This window comes from Sipha flava, unplaced genomic scaffold, assembly GCF_003268045.1.
Source record: "Sipha flava isolate LNK unplaced genomic scaffold, YSA_version1 2_pilon_pilon, whole genome shotgun sequence".
Taxonomy (NCBI): domain Eukaryota; kingdom Metazoa; phylum Arthropoda; class Insecta; order Hemiptera; family Aphididae; genus Sipha; species Sipha flava.
The window spans coordinates 3,262,321-3,288,216 of record NW_020272972.1 but is presented as its reverse complement, the minus strand read 5'-3'; the positions used below and the strand labels follow the sequence as shown (position 1 = coordinate 3,288,216).

General features: G+C 28.1%; 2 protein-coding genes across 5 annotated transcripts in view; one reads left to right on the top strand and one right to left on the bottom strand.

Annotated features, from left to right (window-relative positions):
• The window catches only part of LOC112685991, a 29,686-nt gene extending 5,177 nt beyond the window's left edge, over window positions 1-24,509 (top strand). Inside the window, exons 1-17 of one of the 4 annotated variants that reach the window (XM_025558071.1) lie at window positions 1,820-2,550; window positions 12,276-12,489; window positions 12,556-12,754; window positions 12,826-13,212; window positions 13,499-13,637; window positions 13,716-14,068; window positions 14,129-14,649; window positions 14,716-14,818; window positions 15,512-15,733; window positions 15,812-15,893; window positions 15,963-16,172; window positions 22,796-22,901; window positions 22,993-23,221; window positions 23,284-23,477; window positions 23,534-23,686; window positions 23,756-23,911; window positions 23,970-24,509. In XM_025558071.1, coding sequence (XP_025413856.1) covers window positions 2,427-2,550; window positions 12,276-12,489; window positions 12,556-12,754; window positions 12,826-13,212; window positions 13,499-13,637; window positions 13,716-14,068; window positions 14,129-14,649; window positions 14,716-14,818; window positions 15,512-15,733; window positions 15,812-15,893; window positions 15,963-16,172; window positions 22,796-22,901; window positions 22,993-23,221; window positions 23,284-23,477; window positions 23,534-23,686; window positions 23,756-23,911; window positions 23,970-24,219 — 3,642 coding nt within the window. In that variant the 5' untranslated portion in view covers window positions 1,820-2,426 and the 3' untranslated portion in view covers window positions 24,220-24,509. Of the gene's footprint in view, window positions 1-1,819; window positions 2,551-3,074; window positions 3,205-10,149; window positions 10,580-12,275; window positions 12,490-12,555; window positions 12,755-12,825; window positions 13,213-13,498; window positions 13,638-13,715; window positions 14,069-14,128; window positions 14,650-14,715; window positions 14,819-15,511; window positions 15,734-15,811; window positions 15,894-15,962; window positions 16,173-22,795; window positions 22,902-22,992; window positions 23,222-23,283; window positions 23,478-23,533; window positions 23,687-23,755; window positions 23,912-23,969 lie in introns of those variants that run through there. The other 3 variants (XM_025558072.1, XM_025558075.1, XM_025558074.1) reach the window with 3 other exon arrangements.
• Window positions 18,113-19,194, bottom strand: LOC112685992 (zinc finger protein 568-like). Its single transcript, XM_025558076.1, has one exon. It carries the CDS (start codon window positions 18,688-18,690, stop codon window positions 18,166-18,168), a length of 525 nt encoding a protein of 174 aa, XP_025413861.1. The 5' UTR covers window positions 18,691-19,194; the 3' UTR covers window positions 18,113-18,165.
• Window positions 24,510-25,896: the final 1,387 nt, after the last annotated feature.

Genomic DNA, 25,896 nt, shown 5'->3' with positions numbered 1-25,896 from the left:
CCAATTGATTCCTACATAATTATAAACGTGCATAATACCATTACTATTATTTTTAGAACTTACAGATTAGCAGTATTTTACATTTGGTAATAAATGGGTTTACTTTGTTGTGCCCGTAGGTACGTTTGAAAGCCATTATTTTTTATCATATTATTATTTTGTTGTTTGAATATAGAAAAAAATGTGGACAAATATTAATTTTGTGAAATAAATTTGTAGTATTGTTTAGTATAATTCTATGCATTTTACGTCCAATCGTCGTGGCTCGTGCTTAAATTTATGATGGAAATAGTTGAAATGAACGTGGTAAAGAAATTATTATTTACTAAAATAATTTATTTTCTTGTAAAGAATTTACCTATATGTCTTTTCAGTAAGGTGGTTAACAATTCTCCATTGATGTATATCTTTTTTTGTATCGGCGCTATAGATGTAAATTATACAGGTAGTGTCCCAAAATTGGCGTAATTGATGAACACCGTTTGCGGGTAATAGTCTTGAAAAGGTTGGAAACCGCTGATATTTAGAAATGTATATAAATATATTTTTTAAATCATTAGTTTATTTCAATATAATATGAGTAAATCAATGTCAATTGTTATTTCTTGTATTTCCTATTCCTTTCATTAAAATAAACGATATGTATAATATCTATATATGTTTTTTTACTTCAATGACTGAGAAACTAATAATAATTAGTTAGGAACTAACCTATGATACACACAAAAATATGTTCGAAAAAAAAAATAATCATATCCAACAATATTGGTTTCTTTATCTTAATAGATATAATATCAAACAGATCGATTTAATATTTTTAATAATTTTCGTTGCACTCATGTATTAAATTTTGGACATTTGACATTTTGATATAAAAAAAAGTCTCCACGTTTAATTATTATGAAAACTTACGCACATTAATTTTTTTATTTTATTATTAATATTTCACATTTATCATGAATGTAATTTTTTTTACTGCAAGTTATATTTATTACAGTGGTATATTCGGGAGAATCTGATATAGAGTATTGTATGTAACATTTATTATTTAAATTCACACTTTCTACGGATCATCGAACAATAAACAGTGAAGTCACAGATACTCTTCCAACATTTTTGCTATAAGTTTTAAAATAAGGCACACTACACACAAATGCCAATGAATGCAATATTTAAAAAGTATAGCAGTGAGTAGAATAGGCAGCGTTCAATCGGGTATCAAGTTTACTGATCAAAATAAATGTTCTTGGTGACAATGTCTAGTTAATAAGTATTTAATTGTTGTATGTATCAAAAGTTACTATTATAGGAAATATATGATATCACTAAAAAATTAACATTTCCAAATTATCGAGTTTTATGAGTTACACATTTTTTTTAAATAACTAAAGTTGCTTTTTAAAATTGTGACGTATATAAAATGAAGAATCTACAGATTTATGGTATTTTGGAACATATATTTTCACCTATCAATAGTATAACGCATAGACTCTTAACACTAGCCGCTAGCTGCTTCTTAAGAAATTTTTTTTTCTATCATAGCTGTTTTACCGTGTACCAAGTATAAATCAAATATAATGCAACAAACAAAAGACGTATACATGTACACCAGTAAAATATAATCGAAATCTGTTCTGAGCGTGTAAATGTGAATAATATTATTACGTGATGGGCTACAATGACAACGACAACGGTCCCCTACAACGTGCCCTATGCACACCACACTCGCACGTCTATTAATACGACGACCAATGAGCTGTTGCCTATTCGTGGTCCTGCCGACATCTGTTTTGGCATCCAACCATCTCATAATAATAATACGTTGTCGCGCGTCCTGACGTACCTACTACGTTTTGCCGCGTTCTCCAGTGACATTTTGAATTGAATTATTTTGTTTTTCCTCTTTGATTTTGTTCGCCACGGTCGTATACTTTTCCGTTCAACGCGTATATCTTGACGAAAAATCGCGTAGTCGTTTGTTTTGATTTGTCTTATATTATTATTATTATTGTTACCGACTATTGTTTATCGTGTATTAACTTTGAGAACGATAGTTTATGAGCCGTGTCGTGGATTATAATTGCTATAGTGTGTAATAGCAGTCGCGTTTGTTAGTAACATTTCGTCGTTATCAAAAGTGCGCATTTATATTTTACACGCCCCACCACTTGAACATCCGGCCGTCGTCGATAATAATTGTATTGTAATAATAAAATTTCATACTGGGCTTGGAGTAATTGATTGAAAAAATATATTAATATATATTATATATTCACTGTTATAAATGGAAAAACGGAGTTACGCGTTATGGACGAATAACACGAATCCTTCTTCATTAAAATAAAAAAAAACTAGTGTGCGATCGTATTCAGTAAAAACTGGCTCGTGTTAGTGCGGTTGAATTTTGGCGGGCACCGATTCGGATTATGATATTTTTCGGTTTGTGTTATTTAATAAAAAGAGCGATTCACTTATCGTCGAAGAAAATATTTAACGGCGGCGATCATAAACGCAAGAAGTCTAAGCGCAAAAGCAAACGGGCCATGAAAGGTAGAATTAATTTCTTATTTAATATATATATATTTATATGTATAATGTGTGTGTGTGTGTGTGTGTGTGTGTGTGTTTGTTGTGTGTACACGCGCCCGTATGTGCGTGCACAATGAAAGTGAGATTATAATGAATTCATATTATGGAATGCAATTTAAACCCTAGACAGAATGATTTAGACGAAAAATTGGTAATGGAAAGGTTATATTATCACGCTTGTAAATAATTCATTGTTTTATTACCGAGGAAGGGGAATTTTCTTAGCAATAATTATTTTTGTCGAAAAGTTATTAAAAAATATAAAATAAATAATAATAATGATAATAATTGGATAATTGGGAGTGACGTGGAAAATATTATGCAAGAGATAACCCCAGCTGTTAGAAAATTATTCGATAACGCCCAGTTTAGAACTTCTTAATTTTGTGTTACTATAATAATACATATTGTACAAAAGTTTTTCTAATGCACTATACATATCTGTACACTGGCTTTATTTAAATTTTCTATTTAGTACTTAAGTGTATTAATTTTTAATCATGTCATCACACAAATGGATCTCGAAATGTGTATATAGATACAACGTAGTATTAAAATACAAATTATATTGTATTTTACTAAACAATTATTACAAATTCTATACAGTAGAAAAAGGTACGTACAAATCAACACATTTTTTACCTACGAAAGTTACCGTAGTCATTTTATTTCATGTATGAGCATCAATTGATAAAATGATTTTCAAATAAATCCATATATGACCTTGAATCTTAATTATTTTTAATATTTAATTATGTAAACAGTATTATATATTTTCCATAATTTTTCCATAAAAACGCACTAAGAAACCTCAATAAAAATCAAACTTGTTGGGTTTTGTCTTATTTTATACTATTATAATTAAGAAAACGAATAATAAGTGATATTGATTTGAATATTTATTTTATATAATGTTTACATGAATATGTTTAAGTGGAATACCTACTATAGTAATTAAGAATTAAGAATACATAAGTTTGAATTTATAAATACTCGTGTATATACATATATATATATATATATATATATAAATCATAAGACATAAGACAATACTGTAACTTCATATTAGCTATTAAATAATGTCAGTAAAATATAGTATAATATCTGGAAATCAAATGATTGGTGTAATAATATGCACATGTATTAACTACCAAACATTTAAAATTTTATTATGTTGTTACAAATCCATTATTTTAAACTTAATATACAAAATATACATATAAAATGTAGGGTAGTGTAAACATATCTTTATTGAATCACACAGATTTATTAAATAACGTTTCATCGTTATTCATAGAGTTTTAATAAGACGTTAAATGCCATGTTATTAAAAATTTACGGAACACTTTTATTTTACTTTTGCCCCAAATAGTCTTATTAAAATTTAGATAATTCCAAAATAATAGTACGCAAAATAGGTAATAGTGCAGAAAATCCACGGATAATAATTTTACAAATAATTAACATTAAAATATACTTCAAAAAGCGTAAGCATGATTCTTTACAATTTTTTTTTATTTAACTGTTTAATCAGAATTTCCGTCATAATATAATACTCATGTTAGGTACATGTAAAATAATCGCATTTGCACAGAACTGATAAATAAAATAATTAATTAAAGTACCTATCAAAATATAAACCTTACTATAAAACTAATAAAAAATAAATATCTCTTAAAAAATGATATTCTAATTTATAAATAAATTTTAAAAAAAAACGGACAGATAAATATTTTTGACAAAAAACTCCCTCTTTTAGAAAAAATTATTTTAATACCTCTTCCACTAAGAACTTTCAAGTTAGTAAGGAGTTAAAAATAATAACCAAACAATATGTTATGTTGGAAATGTAGAAACCTTAATAACAATAACGTAATAAATATTTAATTTTGTACTCGTATCGTTAGCTTCAGATTTAAGAAGTTATTAATATTATAATAATGTGTTTTTAACTTGCTTTTCGTCTAAAAAGTAAAATATTTTGAAATAAAAAGTTTATTCCATATAGAGATCTTTCAAATTGGAAGTAGAATATATAGAAAATGACTAATTTTTGAGTATACTAATAAGTAGTTTACGATAAAGTTATAAAAAATAGTAACGTAATTTAAATAAATATAGATGTTTTTCATAAAATCTTACCAGCTTTTTCTAACCACATATAGAATTGGTTTTCGACTGCTATTTTTTTTTTCTCATTGGTTTAAGATACTTTGCCAAAAAAATCAACCAATTCAACATACTTGAATATTTTTACTATATTACAATTATAACAATACTCCCATGTACTTAACTGTAACTACCTTCCGTGGTGCTCTTGGAAATTTTTATTTTTGCACTTATTTTATACAAAGAACCTAATTTTAATTTAACTCAAATGTTGCCCCTTAATTTACTGCTCCCTAGACGACCACCTAATTTGCCAGCCTTTAGTTACAGCACTGTTTACCACTAATACTGCAATAACATTAATATAAATCAAATTTACTTATAAACATATATAAATGTTGTTAGTAAGACCACATTTTATTTCACCACATTACAATGATTCACTAATTTTAATACAAATAAGCGGATTAGTAAATAGCATTTAAATTAACCCATCCAGTGGCGGCACGAAATATTTTACTTCATGAGTCCTGTTAGGATTTTGAACACCCACCCACCCACCTAAAAATAAATTTAAGGGTACCTTGTAAAAAGAGCTCCCTCACTATTCGTTCTTCATGCTACATACCCACTTGATACCCAATGGTCAATACCCACCCACTGACTTGAGTCCAGGGACTCAAAAATCTGCCGTCACGCCGCCACTGAACCCATCACTAAATTAGTAAATTAATAAATCCTCATGTGGGACTAGTATAACTATTAGTGTACAACGCAAAATACTGAATATCCTTATATTTAATGGTAAAATAGTGTAAATAACTTATATACAAATATACCTTACTATAATTAGATTATTAGACAAATACTTGAACTTCAGACGTGTAATTGTTTGCAATAAAATTATTGTTTTATGACATAAATACATTTGGAATACATGGTAGTAAAAATATTCAACACCCTCCTCATACAAAAAAAATGTCTGGGTTCGCCCCTGGTTGTAAGTATAGTATTACAAACTATATTACAGACAGTTATACACTGTTATTTATAATTTAAAAATAGTAGCTCAAAAGTCAAAATATTATAAAAAGAACAAAAGAAAGGCCATATTGGCTTTTACGACTTTAATTTCAAATAAAAATTTTTAAATTACTAACATACTTTAAAAATTATAATATCGAATGAAATATATATATATATATGTATTTGCATAGTATAATTTAATGATACCATATTTTTATTTTATACAAAACTTTTGGGTTCGGTACTAATATTCTCTTAAAAATATAAAATGTAGAAAATTATGTAGAAAAAGGAATTTATTTTCGAAAAAATTATATTGTAGATTATCTATTAATTCGTATAAATAAGTTTTAGCTATGATAACCTATTGTTATTAGTATCTTTGAAGTTGATACACATATGTATAACGTGAAGGTTTACTTCGAATATAAATTGCTACTAAAGGGATAAACTAAGGAATTTTTGCTTTGCTATGAGCAACGTAAATAGATGGAAGAATTATATCACTATGAATATTAAAACAACCATGTTAATTTTTGAAAGAAAGTAAAATCTAAGATTTAATAAATAAAATTAATTAAAAAATATTACTTTGTATTTATAAATTAATTTTTGATATTCTTAAAAAAACTATACATTAATTATATAATATATGCAAATACCAGTAATACCATACAGTATATGAATACACCTACTATGCAGTAACAAAGTAACCCTATACGGCTATATGGTGTAAATGAAATGACCTTTATTAAAGTTTATAATAAGTTTTTTTATTTATAAAGCTATTGCAATGATATTTTGATGTAGTAATAGTTTACATTTTAAGTGTAAAAAGATGATAGTATAAAGTTACAAATGTTATAATCAACATTTTTACCAGAATAATTTATTTAAGGGGGAGGTGTCCATGAAATACAATCAACTTTAAAAAATGTTTGATATTGATGGTGTATAGGATGTACTATATTTCTCTATTATTTATGTAAGTAGTATTTTATTCATTCTGCGGTAGTACGCTGCTCGTGCTACATTAATTTTATGCAAGACTAACGTTACAGATACACGTTAATAAATTTCCTGTATTCTTTGAATCATGCGTAAAATATGCATTGTGTACGTATCAAGAATGTTAACATGCAATATATATTTATTTTCAAAACTTACTGAGTTGACGATAATAGAAAGAATACATAATACATGAAGTGTGTGACCTTTGAACCATTTTTGACAAATATTCTAATAATTATTATATCATTATATATTAGAATTAGAATTTATAAAAACAATTAACAATTTCTGAGCGTGTTTCGTCATCTTAAATTTTCAAAAATATAATCCAAGTGCATTTCGGTTGTGACGTGTCTCTATATAAATAATCTATATGTTAAAGACTTAATATATTTTATTACAGTAACGATCTACTCATACGTTTATGAGTATTTAATTTACAAATTACATTGCATAAGAACGATAATCTGGTGATTTCCAAAGAAGAATATAAATTAACAAATTTGTGTATTCATTTTGGTAAAGAGTATAACTATTTCAGTTATTTGAACAGAAAAAAAAGTGTTTTGAACGTCCGTTTAAAAATGCTAACTTTGAAAGAATTGACAACAAATTAAAATAATTGTGTATAGTAGTTTTATACACTATGACGTACTATTTTGATGTCGGTGATTACTTCAAGTTTTTTCTAGGATCCAAGGGTGGGAGGGACATCAAGCCCTCCAAACACCACTAGTCAATTCATAATAAAAGCCCACGATCAAGGAATAATATTGTAGCCATAAATATAACACTTTTTATGGTAAAACAATTTAATGCGGGTAACAGCAAATGGTTAAAAAAAATCACGTAGAACACGGACCATACGGAGTTTACGTAGTAGTAATATTAATAATATAAAAATGTACAACGTGCTATTAGAAACGCGTCAATACTGCGAGAGCATTGTAAATTTGTCTAAACGCACAATTAAATACTCATAAGCGTGGTGTGTTCGACTTTCTATAGAAACAATAACCAAAATCCAACGATGAAAGATTTACACGATTCCTGCACGTCACGCATGCTTTTAGGTATAATATACGGTACATAATATTTTACGCCATTTGCCAAATGTCTAGATCATTAAATAACGTGTTAACGGTTATATGTGTGTGTATTTGTAGTGCTATCTTAAGGCAGGGGGTCTCGGGATTTAAAGGGCCTCAATTTTATAAAAATTACATTATATTTACAAATTATCATCATTTTACATTGTTTTATTTTATTTTTAAAAATAAATGTCGAATGCAAGGCATTAAAGTTAGCTTTTTATTAAAATAATACAACTTTTTCAATGAAAGAAAATGTTCTTGTCCACATATGATAAATAATAAATGTCTATATAAGTAATAAATGACTATCCATAATGACAGTACATTTTAAAATTATAATTAACAATAAAGTTTTAAGTAACAGATTCAAACAAGAATTTACTTTTTACTGATACAGTTACTAAGTTTATTAATAACCAATAATAATAATTTATGTGTTAAAAAAATGTATGTTTCATAATTTATATAATAAGGCCCCTAATATATATTAGGCCTTTGAGTTTCAAATAACTATTCTAAAAACGGCTAAGCGTACGCGCATCTGTGTGTGTGAAAACGGTCAAGTATTCGTCAGCAATGTATTATGAAAAGGTGTAATTAAATACATTACAATTTAGATAAAATTTACCAGTAGCAGGTCGCCAGAGGAGATTTTGAAACTTAAATTTCCTTTGAAAATCTTTAGCTATTAATAATAATTAATAACATGGACATTTTAATCTGAATTACTAAGTTATATCTTATATATTATTATATTTTTTTTTTTTTTTTTATAATAGACTACTCAATCAGCCAAGACCGTACTGGAAAAAAAATTTTGGGGGGTCTAACATTATTATTTAATACAATTTATAGTTGATAAAGTATATTCACCGCTAAAATGTTTCTACTTTTGAAAATTTCAGGGGGGGGTCTGGACCCCTGGACCCCCCCAGTTACGACCTTGTAATCAGCAATCAATATATATATTTGAGACAAAATCAAAAAGTTAAATTTGTTAAATTTTATCGCCTCTTATAGATTTCATCTTTTAGTGAGAAATCAGTTCCTTCCTCTCCCCAAAAAATATGTAAATAGTAAAATAATTATTGGTATTACGAATGTTAATTTGTCATCTAGGAGTAAATTTTGTAGTAGGTCATAGTGACGTATTAAGATAGAAGTAATGTCCAGAACGGCTAATTTTAATAAATTCAAAGAGAGTGGGGCAAATTTTTTGAAGATTAGAAGGATTACAAACATATATTTTGTAGGTTATATACTACACTATATAATAATGGTTTCTAACATTTAATGGACGTGACCTTGAAATTTAAAATTTAATTATTCGCAATCACAAAAAATTAAAATAAAAAATATTAATCCTAGTGGCTGCATCCGAATTGAGTCCCGAATTTAAAATTACTACACTAATTGGGTTCCAAATTATTTAAAATACTTCACTAGTTAGGTCTCGAATTATTTTAGGTACTACACTAGTTGGATCCCGGATTTTTGTAGGTAGTATACAATAGATATGATAATGTATTATCCGTGATTAAAATGGAAAAAATATTTTGTTATCAAATCATGAGTTCGAAAATTTGCAGATAGGTGTTGTTGGGCCAGCGATATACTAAATTTAAAAAAAACCAATTCCCAAGGGAGGGCGATCCACCTATCGCCAATGCTGTTCATAACAACTCTCCGCGTTCAGAAATCAATTTATTAACACACCATTACAATGTTGTTCAAACAATGTAAAAAAAAAAAATTAAATTATTATTATAATAAAGCGTTACTATTCGAAAATAACTGATTTAAAAATTTCGAATAATAACCATCTGTGGGGTAACGTTTTACCTACGTAAAAGAAAAAAAAGCAACCACCATCAAAACTCTTCTTCGTCTCGCCATAGTAGCTAATGTTATTGGTAGAGCAACAGTACTCCGATCGACTGAATAAACCATATAGTGCAACGTGTGTATTGTACTTGCGACCAACGTATTCATGAATGCTGATAATTAGTGATAATATAATGTATTATTGCCTTTAGTCTTGTGTACGAAACAATGGCGTCAATGGTTAATTGTACTAATATAAACAAGAATTGAATAACGAAACGATGGAAAAAAAAAAAGAAAAATTCATACGCAAGGCGTGGGGTGTCAGCGCACCGATCTTTGTGTGCGCCGCGGTGGGAAAAATAGTTTTCAAGAGATGTGTGTCGCGTTCTGCCGGCGAGGGAAATGTTTTCGCCCAACATCTGGTTACTGTGCGATTAGTTTCTATTTTCGCGTGCGGCCGTAAACACGTCTGTGATAAAAAAAAAGTAAATAAATAAATCAACCATTTTATGAAATACAATATTACATTTCTTATCTGTGTGCTTCCTTTCGCGATACCGTTTACATTATAAAAAATTATACAAATATTTCATGGATTGAATGATTTAAGTGCAACGTTTTCTTTTTTTTTTTTTGTTATTAAATTCCTCTCCGATAATATTATACTGTTTAAAAACTATTTGAAACGGTAGTATCTATTTTTTTTTTCACTTTGCAACGAAATCGCAGTGCTTTTTCGAGTACCGATTATCTGTTGTAAGCGTTTGCGCCACGCAATAAACTCTCGTTCAGAGAGTAAAAATAATAATGACATCGTCTCTGACCAGCCCACCGCGATAAGTGTTTCTGCTTATGTGTGTGCAGTGCTTGTGTTTTGCGTTCGTCGTTTGGTCCAATATCTGTGGGATCACAAAATCTTGATGGTTTGTAAATTTACTTCATATACTTCTATTTGGTAGGTTTTATTGGTATTTTTTGTCTTAAATTACTGTCTCAAAATTTATTAAATTTTGGGTTTCTACTTTTTTGGTGATACTGGGCTTGTTGTATCATTACGTCCACTGCAATTATATTTCAAAATCAGTTACTACTGTTTTTTTTAAAATGAAACTGCTGTCAAATATTAATATCAATTTATTTGGCTCAAGGTTGATATTCAACAATTACCTACAATGAGACCCTGTGACTAATGTTTCTTTCATTATAGTCTGGTACACTGTATTAACAAGTACCGAGGTCATGTAAATAGTAATTGCTTAAAATATATTTAATAAGTATAATTCTTGCAAATCTAAAGACTTTTTAAAATATTATAAAAGTATTGAACTGTGCCATAATAATAAATATGTATAGACTTATTTTTTTATCTATTGGAGGTTGCTTAATACAATATTAAGAATCTCTGTCAATAAAGGTTTAATAGTTTTTGTTTAAAAAAAATTTTTGATTAGTAATTCAGTCAAACCCTATACTATTTGTCTTAACATAAACTGGGAGTGGTTAAATAGCTTTTAATCTAAATTATTGATGATCTATTTAGTTTCAAATAAACTAAATTTTTTTTTTTTTTTTATAACATTCTTTATCCTGTAATATCTAATATGGAAAATTAAAACTTAAACTGTTATTCTTTCTGTAAATATTAGTTATAAAGAATTACTTATATATTAAGTTATAAAATATGATGTTATTTGACTTTCAAAAAAATAAAATTTTTAAAGAAAATAATTTATTATTTCAGTATGTAGTTTATGAACTATATTTTTTATAATATGTAATTTATATTTATCTCTTTTAAAATTATATAAGTAATACTGACTATGTATTTTATGTCAAAATGTCTGAATATGAATTATGTATACAATAATGCTTCATTTTATTGCAAAAATTATTTGGTATTTGTCCAATTATCCAATAAAAATAATATTTATTAATTTACTGCAACAGATTTTGTATATTTATGATTTTATATTACATTTTTGACTATATTTTAAAACATATATGTCATTATTTTCATTATGCACCTTAAATTAAATAATTATATTTTAATTCCATTACATTTGTACTTAAGTTTTTAATGTTTTTCATTCATCAATAATTTTTATGGTCTAAAGTTTATCAAAATAAATCCATTTTAATTCATTTTTTAAAGTGTTTCTTCAATTATAAAGGTATTATAGTTATTAATTTACTAAAACTAAAATGAAAAACATGCTTAAACTGAGACATCCAAATAAAAATACAATTATTTTTACTATCATTTTTGAGAATCATTAAATATTATGGACTTACTTACACCATAAAATATTTTACCATTATATATTTAAAATGTTTATATATTAAATTATCATTCTGTATCATTAGCATATATTAAAATATGAGTATAAAATCTATCTTTAAAGTTTGGTCTTTGTGTGTATTTCTGTTACGTTGTTGCAAGTCTGGCAACAGGCAAGCATCTGTTTTTGTTCACTAAATTTAAACATATGCTCTTGCCAACCATTTGTCTTGAACTCCTAGAGTTCCAAATTCAATATATTAAAAATTAGTTCATGTTAATCTTTTCATGGTTCTTTGTTAAATAAAATATTTTCTAAACAGGCGTTGTTTTTTTTACAGATTCTTTATTAGGATTATCTTCTACCACATATTGCAGTGTTCTTCAAAAATCTGCCATGGTTGAGGTGTTTGCTGCCAATCAAGGTGATTGTAATTCTAATAATTTGGAAGTGTTAGATGCCACTTTGAGCTCATACAGGAGCAATGGATCATCACAAGATAATGCAGATTTCTTCCAAGATTATTCAGATTATCAATGGTTTGCCGACTACAGGTAATAATGTCTTATATTCAATTATTATTATTAATATTATTTAATAATTTTGTTTTATTTTCACAGATACCGTGATTCGGATAACTTTAACCATCATACAAGTATACTATCTTCTATATCTGAAAATTATAATATTCCGTGCTATGAAGATGTTTCTCGAGATTTGGATGTTAATTTGGCCCAAGTAGACATGGAAAATCTTAAGACAGAAGATATACACAATATACTCAGTACATTACCATCAATGTGTGGTCAAGATTTACAAGTATTTATAAACTAAAATAAGTACAATTTTTTATTTAAAATTTTTTTACTAAGTAATTGTTTATATTTCAGATTGTATCAACTGAATCATTTTGTAAAAACAAACAGCTCTTTTCTCCTGTAAAGGAACAATCACCTAATCCATTCATAACATTTAGCACGGATTCGTTGGATTGTAGTGATGATATGCTTATCACCTGTAAGGCCAATAACAAACATAATTATACAATTGCTTTTGAAGAACCAACTATGGGTGTTTCGGAAGAATTTCAAAATAGTGAAGCTATGAGTACAGGAGAGAGTCGAAATACTGGTTCAGGTGAAGTATGGTCAAGTAATGGAAGTGTTCCAGCAGTTAGTGCTCCAATGATATCATCAGATACTACTTTTACCACATGGAATAAGTTAAAAAAATGTACTACATCTGCAACCACCAACTGTACCCAACAACATAAAGAGGTATTAGCTTTAATTTCAGTATACAATATTAACTTAGTTTATATTAATTTTGTAAGAATTACCATCAGTTTTCTATGTTCTATTTATTAAATACAATTTAAACTACTTTCATGTAATTTTTATTGTTGTGCTAATCATTAAATTCCTGTTTTTTTTAATTTCGTATAATAATTTTGTTTTTCACAAATAGAATTAATATTTTTAGAGAAATATTCATAAATGCATACATTTACCATATATTATCAGTATTTTAAGTATTAATTTTTTTTTTTTGTATATTTTGAAGCATGCAAGTTTATCATCAAGTGTAAATGAAAAAACCCAAAGTTTACCAGATCTTATGCCTTTGAGGCTGTTGTGGTTAAAGCAAAAAAAAAGTCACTATAACTATCTAGTCAAATCTACACAATCTGAAGGAGGGAATGGTAATATATATTGTGTACATATACCTTCATTTAATTGTATTGCTACTAAAAATATTGAAAATATATTATAACTTACAGAAGGTAGAGTCAAGCTGTATGATGTATCTGGTACTAAAAATCAAACAGATAGTGCTAAATTCAGCTTAGTCAAAATGTTTATTAGTCAAAAGAAAAATCGTCAATCAGATGGCAGCCTTGTTATTAGTGATAATGAAGCAATTGAGGTCACTGAACCTAGTAAAAATGATTTGGAAGATAGTTTAATGTGTGAAAATGAAAAACCTGAAAACACCAAACGGGTCAGTAACAACAATGGATCTAACAATTCATCAATTATACCTAGTAAGCATTTATGGAAAGGTTCGAGCTTAAATAAGAGCATGCAGACCTCATCTTTGGATGGAATCAGTAATACTAAATCAGACACCAAGGTACAAAGATTTAAATTATTATCAATATTTATTTTTAAATTTATATATTGTATATTTTAGTGCAAGAATAGTCCTGTTTATGTAATGTTTCCCAGTTACACATTACCAGATCTCTCATTCTTGCAGAACCCTAAAGCTGCTTTAGATATAAACAATGTGTTCCTTGTACCACAAAAATTTTCCCCTTTGCCATCTCCTGAAGTTGAGTGTAAAAAGTTCAATACTACACCTATACATGAACCGTCTTCAGAAGAAAATTCATTTGATTTAAAATCAATATGTGCTAAAGGATTCGACCACGTTAGTGATTGGGATTCATTAGCATTGTTATTACCTCGTAATGTCTCTGTGGCTTTATCCAAGACTCCTGAGCTGAAAGATCGCTTTAAACAGATTAATTTTGATATTAAAGAACCATCATTTTGTCATACTGTATCTAAAGCTACAGAAAAAAAAGATAATATGTTCATTTACCAATATGATGATTTGAGTCAACATCAAAAACCACCAGTTGGACGAGTGAATTCAAAGATTCCCATCAAAAATGAACTGAAAAGACCTATTAATGAAGTGCCAAAAAGGTAAATTATATTTAAATACATTATTTTATTAATAAATTATTCTTAATTTGTTTTTTTAATATTTAGATTTAGCATGTTTGACATGAAATCAGAATCATTTCAAGAACTACAAAACAAAAGACGTTCTCTTCCATCGCAGTTGACAATCATCCCTAACATTGCTCCTATTGTAAGACATTCACAAATTTTAAGTGGGATTTGGTAATTTCTCCAAAAGCCATATGTTCAATTTTTGTATGGTTGATATAATATTTTTAAATAGTCTTATATCTAATTTAGCATATTAAAGTGGTCATCTATTTAAATGAAATTTGTTGTGTATGAATTACCAGTGTAATTTATTAAACAAAGTTACATATAATATACACAGCTGGAGTGTTTTTTGTTGTTTGTATCTATATTAATCATTACACTATAAATAATACTTTGTAACTTAAATTAGTACACTCTATGCAGTAATTTTTAAATTGCTATTCATAAACTTAACATAGAAAATTACCAAGTAATTTAAACACATTTTACAACTTTATTACAAGCATGTTAAAACATTAAGTGAAATTATCATTCTATATATTTGAGCGCCTAAAAAGTATGAGCAAATTACTAAATTAGTATTACTATTTCTGTTAAATTTAAGATAACTTGTTTTATATTTATATAATAAGTGTATATACAAATTTTTCATTTTTAACTTAATCAAAAATACTTAAAAGATTAAACAATCTAAATAATTATCTTATTTTTTATGAATACTTTAAACTTTAAAAAACAATTCATATGAATGCGAAAGCTTCTTAGTAAATTAATTACTATAATAATTTTGTAATAATTGTTTATTGATACAAATATAATATTTATTAAGGCCGGATCTGATGTTGGCACATCAGAAGATGAAGGAGTTGAATGTTCTGGAAGTAACTGTGATAGTCCAAATCCATGTCTTGATGAGGCTAAAAGATTAGATTCATTGTTACGACAAAATAAACAATCTCGTGTTAATCTAAAATCACATGTCAATAAATATTTAAACCGTGCTAGTGGGCATCATACTCCACCAAATTCACCTAATCAAACTACCATACAAGTAAGAAATCATCAGTATAAAATTTAAATGAATTTAAACATGTATATTATAATATTTTACATGAATACATTATTGTAGTCTAAAAAAGAAGCTGATAACATAGACAGATTTGAAGGATGTGAAATAAATAAATTAACAGACTCTATTTCACATAAAAAAGGTAAATTTAAAATTTTTTGTGTAATATTTTTTAAATATTTGATGTGAAAATTAAAATTGTATTTTTAAGATCTTGTAAGAAATTGTTGCTTTGGTGCTGAAAAAATTGCTTTCTGTCTGGATAATGACTATACAGAAGATTTACACTCTGTTGTTCTGGACGTTTTCTGTCCAGCTTTATATGCATTATTCAGTGAAAATCTGAAATCAGTTTTGGAAACATCTTTTGGCTCAGTTAACAATTCTGTATGGCAAGTAATAGAAGCTTCTTCACAACAAGGTTAGTTAATTTATTATTATTAAAATAAATTATTAGTATTTAATTTAAATTATTTAATCATATTTTTCTTTTAATATTGGTTATTTAAATGATAAAAATGAGTTAAATTAAATTTATTTTTTAATAAATTTAAATGAATTATGAATATAAGGGATACATTTAAATATGCCAGAATATTAAAACCAGAAAATCCTATGAATTATTTAATTATAATAAGTATTTAGTTTATATGTACCTAAGTAATACAGTAGAGGTAATGGTAATTGAGTGTTTATTAATTTTAATTATATACTCGTATTTTTTTGCTAAGTAAATATTAAATTATATAGACTATAATGATCAAAATGTCTTTAAATCATCTCTCTTTTTTATTTTTCTACTGAAATCATGGGTGTTATTACTATATATGTGGCTGTATTATATGTACAGTGGCGCCCAACTTAAATTTAAATGGGAAGAGTGGTGGAAAAAATTATTCTTTGCTACCCACCACCTATTACACCATAGAAACATAAATAGTAGTTAATTGTTTTTTTTGGGTACCCACCGAAGAAAAAGGAGCGGTTCGTCGCTTTTGGGTTATAGATTCGACGCTACTGATTATGTATAAGTATGTCTAAATTCATTCTATTTGTACAAGTATTAATGTATATCATTATATTACGATTCTACAATATTATCACATTTATATTGTATAAAAATATGACACCGAAACAATTAAAAATTATACGTACGTAAAACCTAAATGTATAAAAGGTTTTTTTGGTTGATTACTATTTCTCTATCTATAGAATTCGGAAAGGAATAAATTAAAAACGGTTAATTCATCTGTCATATGTCATCCAATTATTGGTGTAGATATGAAAAACGAGCCCGAAGTCACCGACTACAATATCGATCGACACTTGCTGATGATCGCGTCGCAGTTAGTGGCTTAAACTTAGTGGTGTGTCCAGAACTATTGTTGTGGATGGGCCACACATTTTTTTATAATTATTTATAAATCATATTTTAATTTTTTATTGATCATCAGAATTAAACTAGTCTAGTACTTATATAAAAATGTGGGTGGGCACATGCCTACCGGGCCCACCCCTAAACACGCCACTGTGTAAACTGGGCGGTACAAATGTGGCACTTGCAACACCACATATAAAATGTGGTGGTGCAAAGATATATTTTTGCACCACCAGAAAATTATTGAAATTTGTATACCTATAATATTATTTTCTAGAGCCAAGGAAATTAGCATACTAAAAAAAAAAATGTGATTGTTTTTTTTTTATTGATATTATATAAATAAAGGTTTTACTGCTAAAATAATTCAAAATTTATTTATTATTTAAAGAAATATATGGGAAAATATTTAATTTATTGGAAAGGATTTTACTTGGGAAATCGAAAATTGGTGTGTTGGAAATTATAAGTTGAGAATATGTCTCTGCACCACCAGAAATTGGATCCAATTTACGCTACTGGTCGTAGTAGTGACAAGGAGAGAACTCTTAAGCCTGGTAACAATAATCGTAACGCAAATAACTTTAAGTCAAGAACACCCAAAGTCCACCTATACATCACACTAATAAGATCTATAGTACTATATGGAACCCAATGTTGGACTGTAAGGAAAAGTGATGAGTCAAAACTGAGGACTTTTGAAAGAAAAATATTAAGAAGGATATGTGTGAAGAAAACCTGATGCTATGATAAAGACGGTCTTGCATGAAAATCCAAGAGGGAAAAGACCCCTAGGAAGACCCTGAATGCGATGGTAGGATTGTGTCAAAAAAGATGTAACAGATTTCTACCAGGATGAAGATTGACATAGGTTATTGCAAAATCGTGAAGGATTGAAGCTTTTGTGTTTGGATGTGTGGTCTAAAAGGCCGTAAAAAAAAAAAAAAAAACGCAAATTATCTGGTACAGTACGTATAATATATAATCGCACGCACACACACACACACACATTGTCCCGGTGCGCGGAGAAAAGAGATCAGTGTTTGAGCTGGTGCCTGACGAGCTGGTACCGTTGGCAATACGACTTCGGGCACACGTCGCACGCGTACGGCTTGTCGCGGCTGTGCGTGCTGCTGTGCTTGGTCAGGTTGCCCTTCTGCACGAACCTGCGGTGGCACACGTCGCACGCGTACGGCCTGTCGCTCGCGTGGCTCCGCTGGTGCGTGCGCAGGTTGCCCATCTGGGCGAACGCCTTCCGGCACACCGGGCACGCGTACGGTTTCTCGCCGGTGTGCACGCGCTCGTGGCTGACCACGTTGCTGGTGTTCCGGAACCGTTTGCAGCACACCCGGCACCTCTTCCGGTCCGGCGCCAAGTGCTGCGCCAGGAACCGTTCGGTCGGGAACGAGGTCGCGCACCTCGAGCACACGTGGTCCCTGGCGCACTCACCGTCGTCACCACCGTCCGTCGCCGATTGCTGCTGGTGACGTCCGTTCACCGCGTTTCGGTGTCCGTCGCTCACGTCCGCGCGACGAGTCTGCGCTCTGCGGAATCCAGTCATTATTATTATTTTCTTTTTTTTTTCTTTCTAAATAAAAAATATCATTCGAAAACAAAATCGAATCGACGACCACATGTGATGCGATCGGGACTCGTTGAAAATTATCCGTTTTGAATATGTTTTCATCGTTCGGGCGGTTATACGCTAACACAAATGTGCGGTTAAAGTAATATAATTTTTAATTTTTCTTTAACCGCCCGCGATTCCACTGTTGAACCGCCGTGTGTGGCGTAACCGACCGATCGCTAGTACACTTTGTATTATGTAGCCATTAGCAAATATTAATATCGGCATTCGTTTGTTTGGATATGATTCAAATTCAAACGATTTATATTGTTTCTCTCGCAATAAAGTTGACGTTCGAATTTCGTTAACGTTTCGTCACTCGATCCAGTGGCTTAAATTGGGCTTAATTTTTAGGGTTGCACACAGTTTGTAGGGCAAACCAATTTGCATAGAACAAATTCCATACACCTCTAATTCCTAAACTCTGTTTATCGTGTTCTAAATTTGAATAAAATGTATTACAATTACATTTAAGTTTATACTTTGTTATACATTTTATATAGGTAAGATAAATAGAAATTTTAAAATAAGTTATAAAAAACACATTTTTGAAATAAAATTAAAATAAACTGTCCAAATGTTCAAATTTTACGTTTTTATGTTTTAGAATATATGTAATATAAATTTTGAAATCAATACAGACTTAAAAATATTAAATACCCAAAATAACATTTACATTAATACAGTTATATTATTATACACATACACAATAAAGATAAATATTTTTAATTATATTTTAAATGTACAAACCATTTTAAAAATAATATGTTATATCAATACATTTTAGATTTTAATAAATAATACCCAAAGTATTAATATTTCTTAACATATCTATGTTTAATAAGAAATCATTAATCTTTCCTTAGTTTTAATATTAATTATCTATGTAAAACGACGAATTTTTATCAATGTATTCCTTTATTTTTTCATACTAGGTCGTGATTTTTTTAATTATATATATAACGTATTTACCTCCTACTAAATAAAGCTCTGCAAAATTACCACAGTTGGTAACCGAGATAATGGTTATTGCGTGCATATATTCTACAATAAGTTATATTTGAAATAATTTAGTCCAAAACAATTATTATCAATGTTGTTCATACAAAACACATTGTATTTTTGTTATAACACTAGTTGCGATTTGTTTTGACTGGAGTTCACCTTGTTAATAATATAACTCAAACAAATCAATTTTCCCTGTGATTGTGGTTACTCGAATTACTGTAGATTTTTAATTTATATAAGAAATATCAAGGTCCAGTATGTAATATAAAAAGTCATGTGTACGAATTGCATAACTTACCGGTTTTTTGTCCTATGTATTGAGTTATACATATTTTTCTGAACACTTATTATTTTTCAATGTTAGCCTTTATTAGTTGTCACGGCTCCGGGCTTACGTTTCACTGCTGTAGTACTGTTTACTACACTAACCAACTGAAATATGGTTTGCCGCTAATTTAATATTGCGGTTGTCACTCAGTATGGAATCAAAATCGCTCACTCTTTCAAACCTCGTCTATTTAAAATACTATCTTAATAGTGTTTTCGACTTTGCCCTGTTGGAACATAATTATACATCTCGGGAGAATGTATTTACAGCATGGACGGTTTTTTTCTATTTTTGTGCATTTTGCTCAGATAATCCCATAACTCAGTCATTAAGTATATTTAATCAAAACTCAGTATACTAATTATCAATGGATTAGTGTATAAAAATAAATTAATATATATAATATATATCATACATCCGCAACAAGATTGTCATAACTCATAATACATAATATGTATTATGAGTATTATTATTTACATATTATGTTTTGAGAAGAATCAATTTTTGTTTGACTTCACTCGTAATCTAAAATGAAAAAGTGTTTTTGTTCTCTATAAAAGAGTAGGTACGATATATTTTATGAGCAACCGTTTTGTTTATTTTTTTTTTTAATTTTAAATCTTTGTACACAATCTTGACTGTTTTATTTAATAAAATTTTCATAATATAACGTTACAACGATAACAATGAAATTATTGCCGTTTTATGTTTTTGATTGACAAGGGAAACAATTCGAATTGTGGTGTAATGTTTTTATTTTTGAAATTTTTTTTTTTTTAATAATAAATTATGTATTATATATAAATAAGTACAATACACATATTGCGCTGCAATTCGTTTGCGTACATTCAAAATTTTTACTTGAAAATCGACGACTCGTTTGTGCACTACGACACATTCAACACATGACACGTGTTTACATACATCGTCACAGACTGTAGTATAAATTATCAAATATATTACCTTAATATTATTTTATAATCGACTGTGTAGACTATATAAATTTGGATTTTCCAAACAACTTTTAGTAAAGTTTCAGTAAGTATGGACTATGGATATGGACAGTGGTGACTAGTGTGTTGACGACGTAAACTTTAATATGGCGTAGAAATTTCTAATACCTACTTTTGAATCTCCATGAAGAAAACGATGTTTTAATATTGATAATTATAAATTTTGTGAATACCGTGTTTTAATGAGTGGATGTTCAAATTTTAGATGCACTAATAAAAAATATCCTGTGAGTGTTATTGTTAATAAATAAGGAGTATAATAATCAACGATAATAAGCAAATGAGTTCTGGCACTAAGGATTTTCGTCACAGGTAGCCAAAATATGTGTGCGTAATCAAGTTGTGCACTTTTGCACAAACGAATTGTAGCCACATATTGTGATCAGTTATACGCTATGTAATTTATATTTGTATAATGGCTATGGTGTAAGATCTGAAATAAATAAATTATATCAAACATTCGATGAATATTTGAGTGATTTTTTAGATTTTGAGTGAAGCAAAAGAATGTATTTTGATCAGAAAGATCCAATCAACTTAATCTTTTTTATGTGACAACAAATTTTGTCTTTCTTCTGGATATCATCTTTTGATTTTCTATACAGTTTTCCAAATAATTGAGAAAAAATGACGATAATTCGATTGTTATTTACCAAAAAATTACCAAAAAAAAAAAAAAAAAAATGGTAACATACAAAATATTTTTGTTTGTTGTAACTTATAATTACTTTAGTAATTTGAAATGCTCACGGTTTTAAGATGGTTATCAAAATATTTTGACTTTTTTGTGACATTAGGTATTTAAAATTTTCATGTTTTCTTTTAATTTTTTTTTGTTAAATGTCGATAAAATAATTCTGGTCCCACAAAAAATTTTGAAAATTTAAGACAAAGTTAGTTATTTTACGATTTTCTTATTTGTGTATAATCATATTATCTTTCTTTGTTCGTGATCATTTTTGATACCAATGGTACATATATTTCATATGCATAAGAACTATTCATCCTTATTAGTCAGCTGTTCTTGTACTCAAAATTTTCATCCAATCATGTATCTAATCTCCCTTTTATTTTGTATAATGTACATAAATAGATTATAAGTTATAAATATGCAAGTTGAAAATATTTTACTTAGTATCAATTTAGTGTAAATATGTATGCTATAAATATAATATTATGGTGTTAAAATAATAAATAATTATTCAATTTTGATTCCTTGATTATCAAACATAACTGATACCATTCTTCTCGATTCCCACTTGTAATCTCTTAATTATCTCTTTCATCTTTAGTTCTGGCTTTTTAATATAAGTTTTAATTTGTAATCGTCCTAACTTCCCTTAAATTTATATAACTTTTTTAAGTACTAAACACCTTATAATATAATGTTCTCTAATTTTTCATAAATTAAGACATTTTATTAAAAAAAAAAAAAAAAAATGTTATTGTTTACGGCTTGTAGACACATAGTTGCTGTAAGAGATCTACTTCTTAGAACCTAAAAATTTCTATCTTATCAACCCCCTGTTTACTTCCATCGATTAAATATACATATTTGAGTTTACGAAAAAAAAAAGCAATTAGTCATTGAAGAATTTTGCTATCTAATTATTATTTTAAATTTAAAATATTTAAAATTCAATGTTTGGCTATAAATTGTTTGATTTATATTGCAATTATAAACTTTCAGGTGTTCTTTCTTCAGCACTTAATGAACTTACAGCAAAAATTAATAATGAGTTGGCACTGAATGAAGGTGTTATGAAATTTAATGCATTTATTTTCGGCTTGTTAAAGTAAGAAATAAATAATTAAATAAGATTATTAATAAATAATATGATATATATATATATAATAATGTACAAAATAAATAAATTATGTTTATAGTGTTGGAGGCTTGGATGCTTGGTTAAGTTATATGAGAACCCGAGAATCGATTTGGCAAAAATACTATAACCGAAATGCTCTTTTTGTACGTGCCAATTTTGGATGTACTTTGCACAGGGATCTTGTTGATCGTTTAATCACATCTACTAAACCTTTGGCCAATTACAAACCGGAATTTGATCCATTGTATGAATGCCGTAAACTTCATGAAAGTTTATCTAACATAAATGTGGGTATTTTCATCAACTGCTTATAGATATTTATACAATTATTATAAATTATAAATTGTAGAACCGAACATCGTGGTTATTAAAGAAAACTGCTCGAACATTGGAAAACGAAGCATCAAGACCAAGATCATATGTTGATTCAGCAAAGACAGTAGATGTGGCAAGTACTGCCAGTAAACGTTGGAGTGGTGTACATATGGGCTCAAAACTAGCTACAGCATTTGGAAGATTGGACAACATTGATGAAAGAATTCAGTAAGTTAATAAAATTATAAATTTAAGATATTACTTATAAAACTGAAATGTTACAGGCCAGAACTAGAGATTAATTCTGAGAAAGAGACACCTGTAAAAGGAAATAGATTTAGAAGACTGCAAATGAAATGGGAGTTACTTAGTACCAAAGATCTTACAGTGGATACACCTAATTTTGATGGACCACAAAGCGTGGCGATGAGAGCTAGGTTCTAAAATGATTACTGATTTTTACACATTTTAATTATTTTAACTGTTTTTTTTTTTTTTTTTTTAAGGAGATCGGCTTCAAAATCTCGTATACCACGTCCAGTTCTCTCGCCAATACAACCAGTTCAAGATAACTTTGGTAAGCGCCCAATGACGGCTACTTATAGAGCTGATTCACCAACATCACCATCTTGTGCCAATCAAATTGAACCTACTTCCAACAAGTAAAAATAATTTTATTTATTAGTTATGAAAAATGTAAATAATTTAAATATGTTATAGAATCAAAAAACCTTTGTCTGCATCTAAAGCAACACGGCCTAGTAGTTTACCACAGCGGAGACTCAAGGAACCTACTCGTTATGTGCGAACATTATCACATCGGTTATCTGCTGACAATGGACACTTATCATTCAATGAGGGCGAAAAGTTGCAACTCGTTTTAGAAGTAGATGACAAGTGGATACTCTGTTGTCGGGGTGCTCGTAAAGGTCTCGTGCCTAGATCTTCCGTACTGATAGTATCCAAGTGAAACCAGTCGTAAAACTGGGCACATTCCTTATTGATAATATTAATATTTAATATGTATCTCTCTCTTTTGTTTTTAATGGTCTCATTTTCCTTATATTTTGTGTTTATTTCTGTATATTTTGTATATTGCAAACTATTACATTTGATTGAATATTTAAAATGGCCTAATGTAACAGTGTGTACATAAGGGTTCAAGTGCAATTGTTGAATTTGGCTTCACATTGGTTTTTTTTTTTTTTTAACAAGCTTACTTATTATTTTTCTTTTTAATTAATGAAATATACACTTAACAGAAATAGAATAATATTAATTGTAATGGAGCATTAGGTAGTTGTATGATTTTTTTATGTGTTTGTGTGTATTGAATAAAGCATTTTTATTTTTATAGATCATGCAAATATCATATTATTCTAATAGTTCTTCATAAAATTATAAGCTTCTTTTTTTTTTTTTTTTTTTTGATATATTCTGTTTCTGTTTCCAAACATTATTCTTAATGCTCCTTAAAAGATACTTGTAAAAATAAGAAAAGTATAGTTGTTTAAATTATAGAATATCTTTTTTTTTTTTTTTTTACAAAGTATTTGCTACTATTATTTCGTTATTTTTATTTTTTATTTAATTTTTTTTCTGTAGTCACCTGCTGAAACCTTCTTTATTTGAATCCATTCTGTAGTTTTAAATAAAAAAGGTTTCAGTATGGGTTATAAAATGTTGGTTAAGATCATTTGTGTTAAACTATCTTCAGTGCCCTTGTTCCCAGATATTTGAAAATAATTTAGTGCTGCACTTATTCTTATGTAAAATAGCTTGACTAATATGTTGCTTTTAATAAGATTTATAATATATATATATATATATATATCGTAAATGTTTTTTTCATATTTTGGTTTTATAGAATTTAAACTTAGGTCCTTTAAGATTTTATTTTTGTTATTTTTTGTTTAATTAAACAAATAAGACTGCTTTTAAACTCGGTATTATTATTTTATTTATATTTTGTCTTATTATTATTATTCATTTTTTTCTTACAACATACATATTTACATAAACTAAAACAATATTACAAAAAAAAAAAAACTAATTACCATAGTAACTTGAATAAAGTATACCTTCATAAAATATAATTAAAATATATATATTATATTATGTATTAATTTATTCAAACTAAAAATTAATCACTTCATATTAAGTATAATTATTTTTACAAACATAAAAAGTATTATGTTTGTAATTAATTATTAATAATTAATAATTGGATAATGTGCCATAACAAAAAAAAATAAAAATATATTAATGAAAAATTATAATATACCGAGCATAATATGTTTAACTGGTATTGATTTCTTGTATTTGATGAAATTATGAAAATAAAACAAATTATTAAAAAAATAATTGTGTATCATTATTTGATAAGTTATTAAAATCAATATCTTTATTATTTTGTATTGTTATTGAGTAGACACCAAAGTCGTCATTATATTACATAAGGATAACTAAAAGTGAACTCATGTTAATTGTTGGATAATTTCATAAAGAGAAATGCAATAATTGTTCAATTAGTGAAAGTGATCTACACATTTGCGCTTTGTTGGCAATAATACCCACTATTATTTTCTTTTACCATTAGTTTAGCATATAGTCTTACGCTTAAGTTTATTAGTTCATATATATTTTA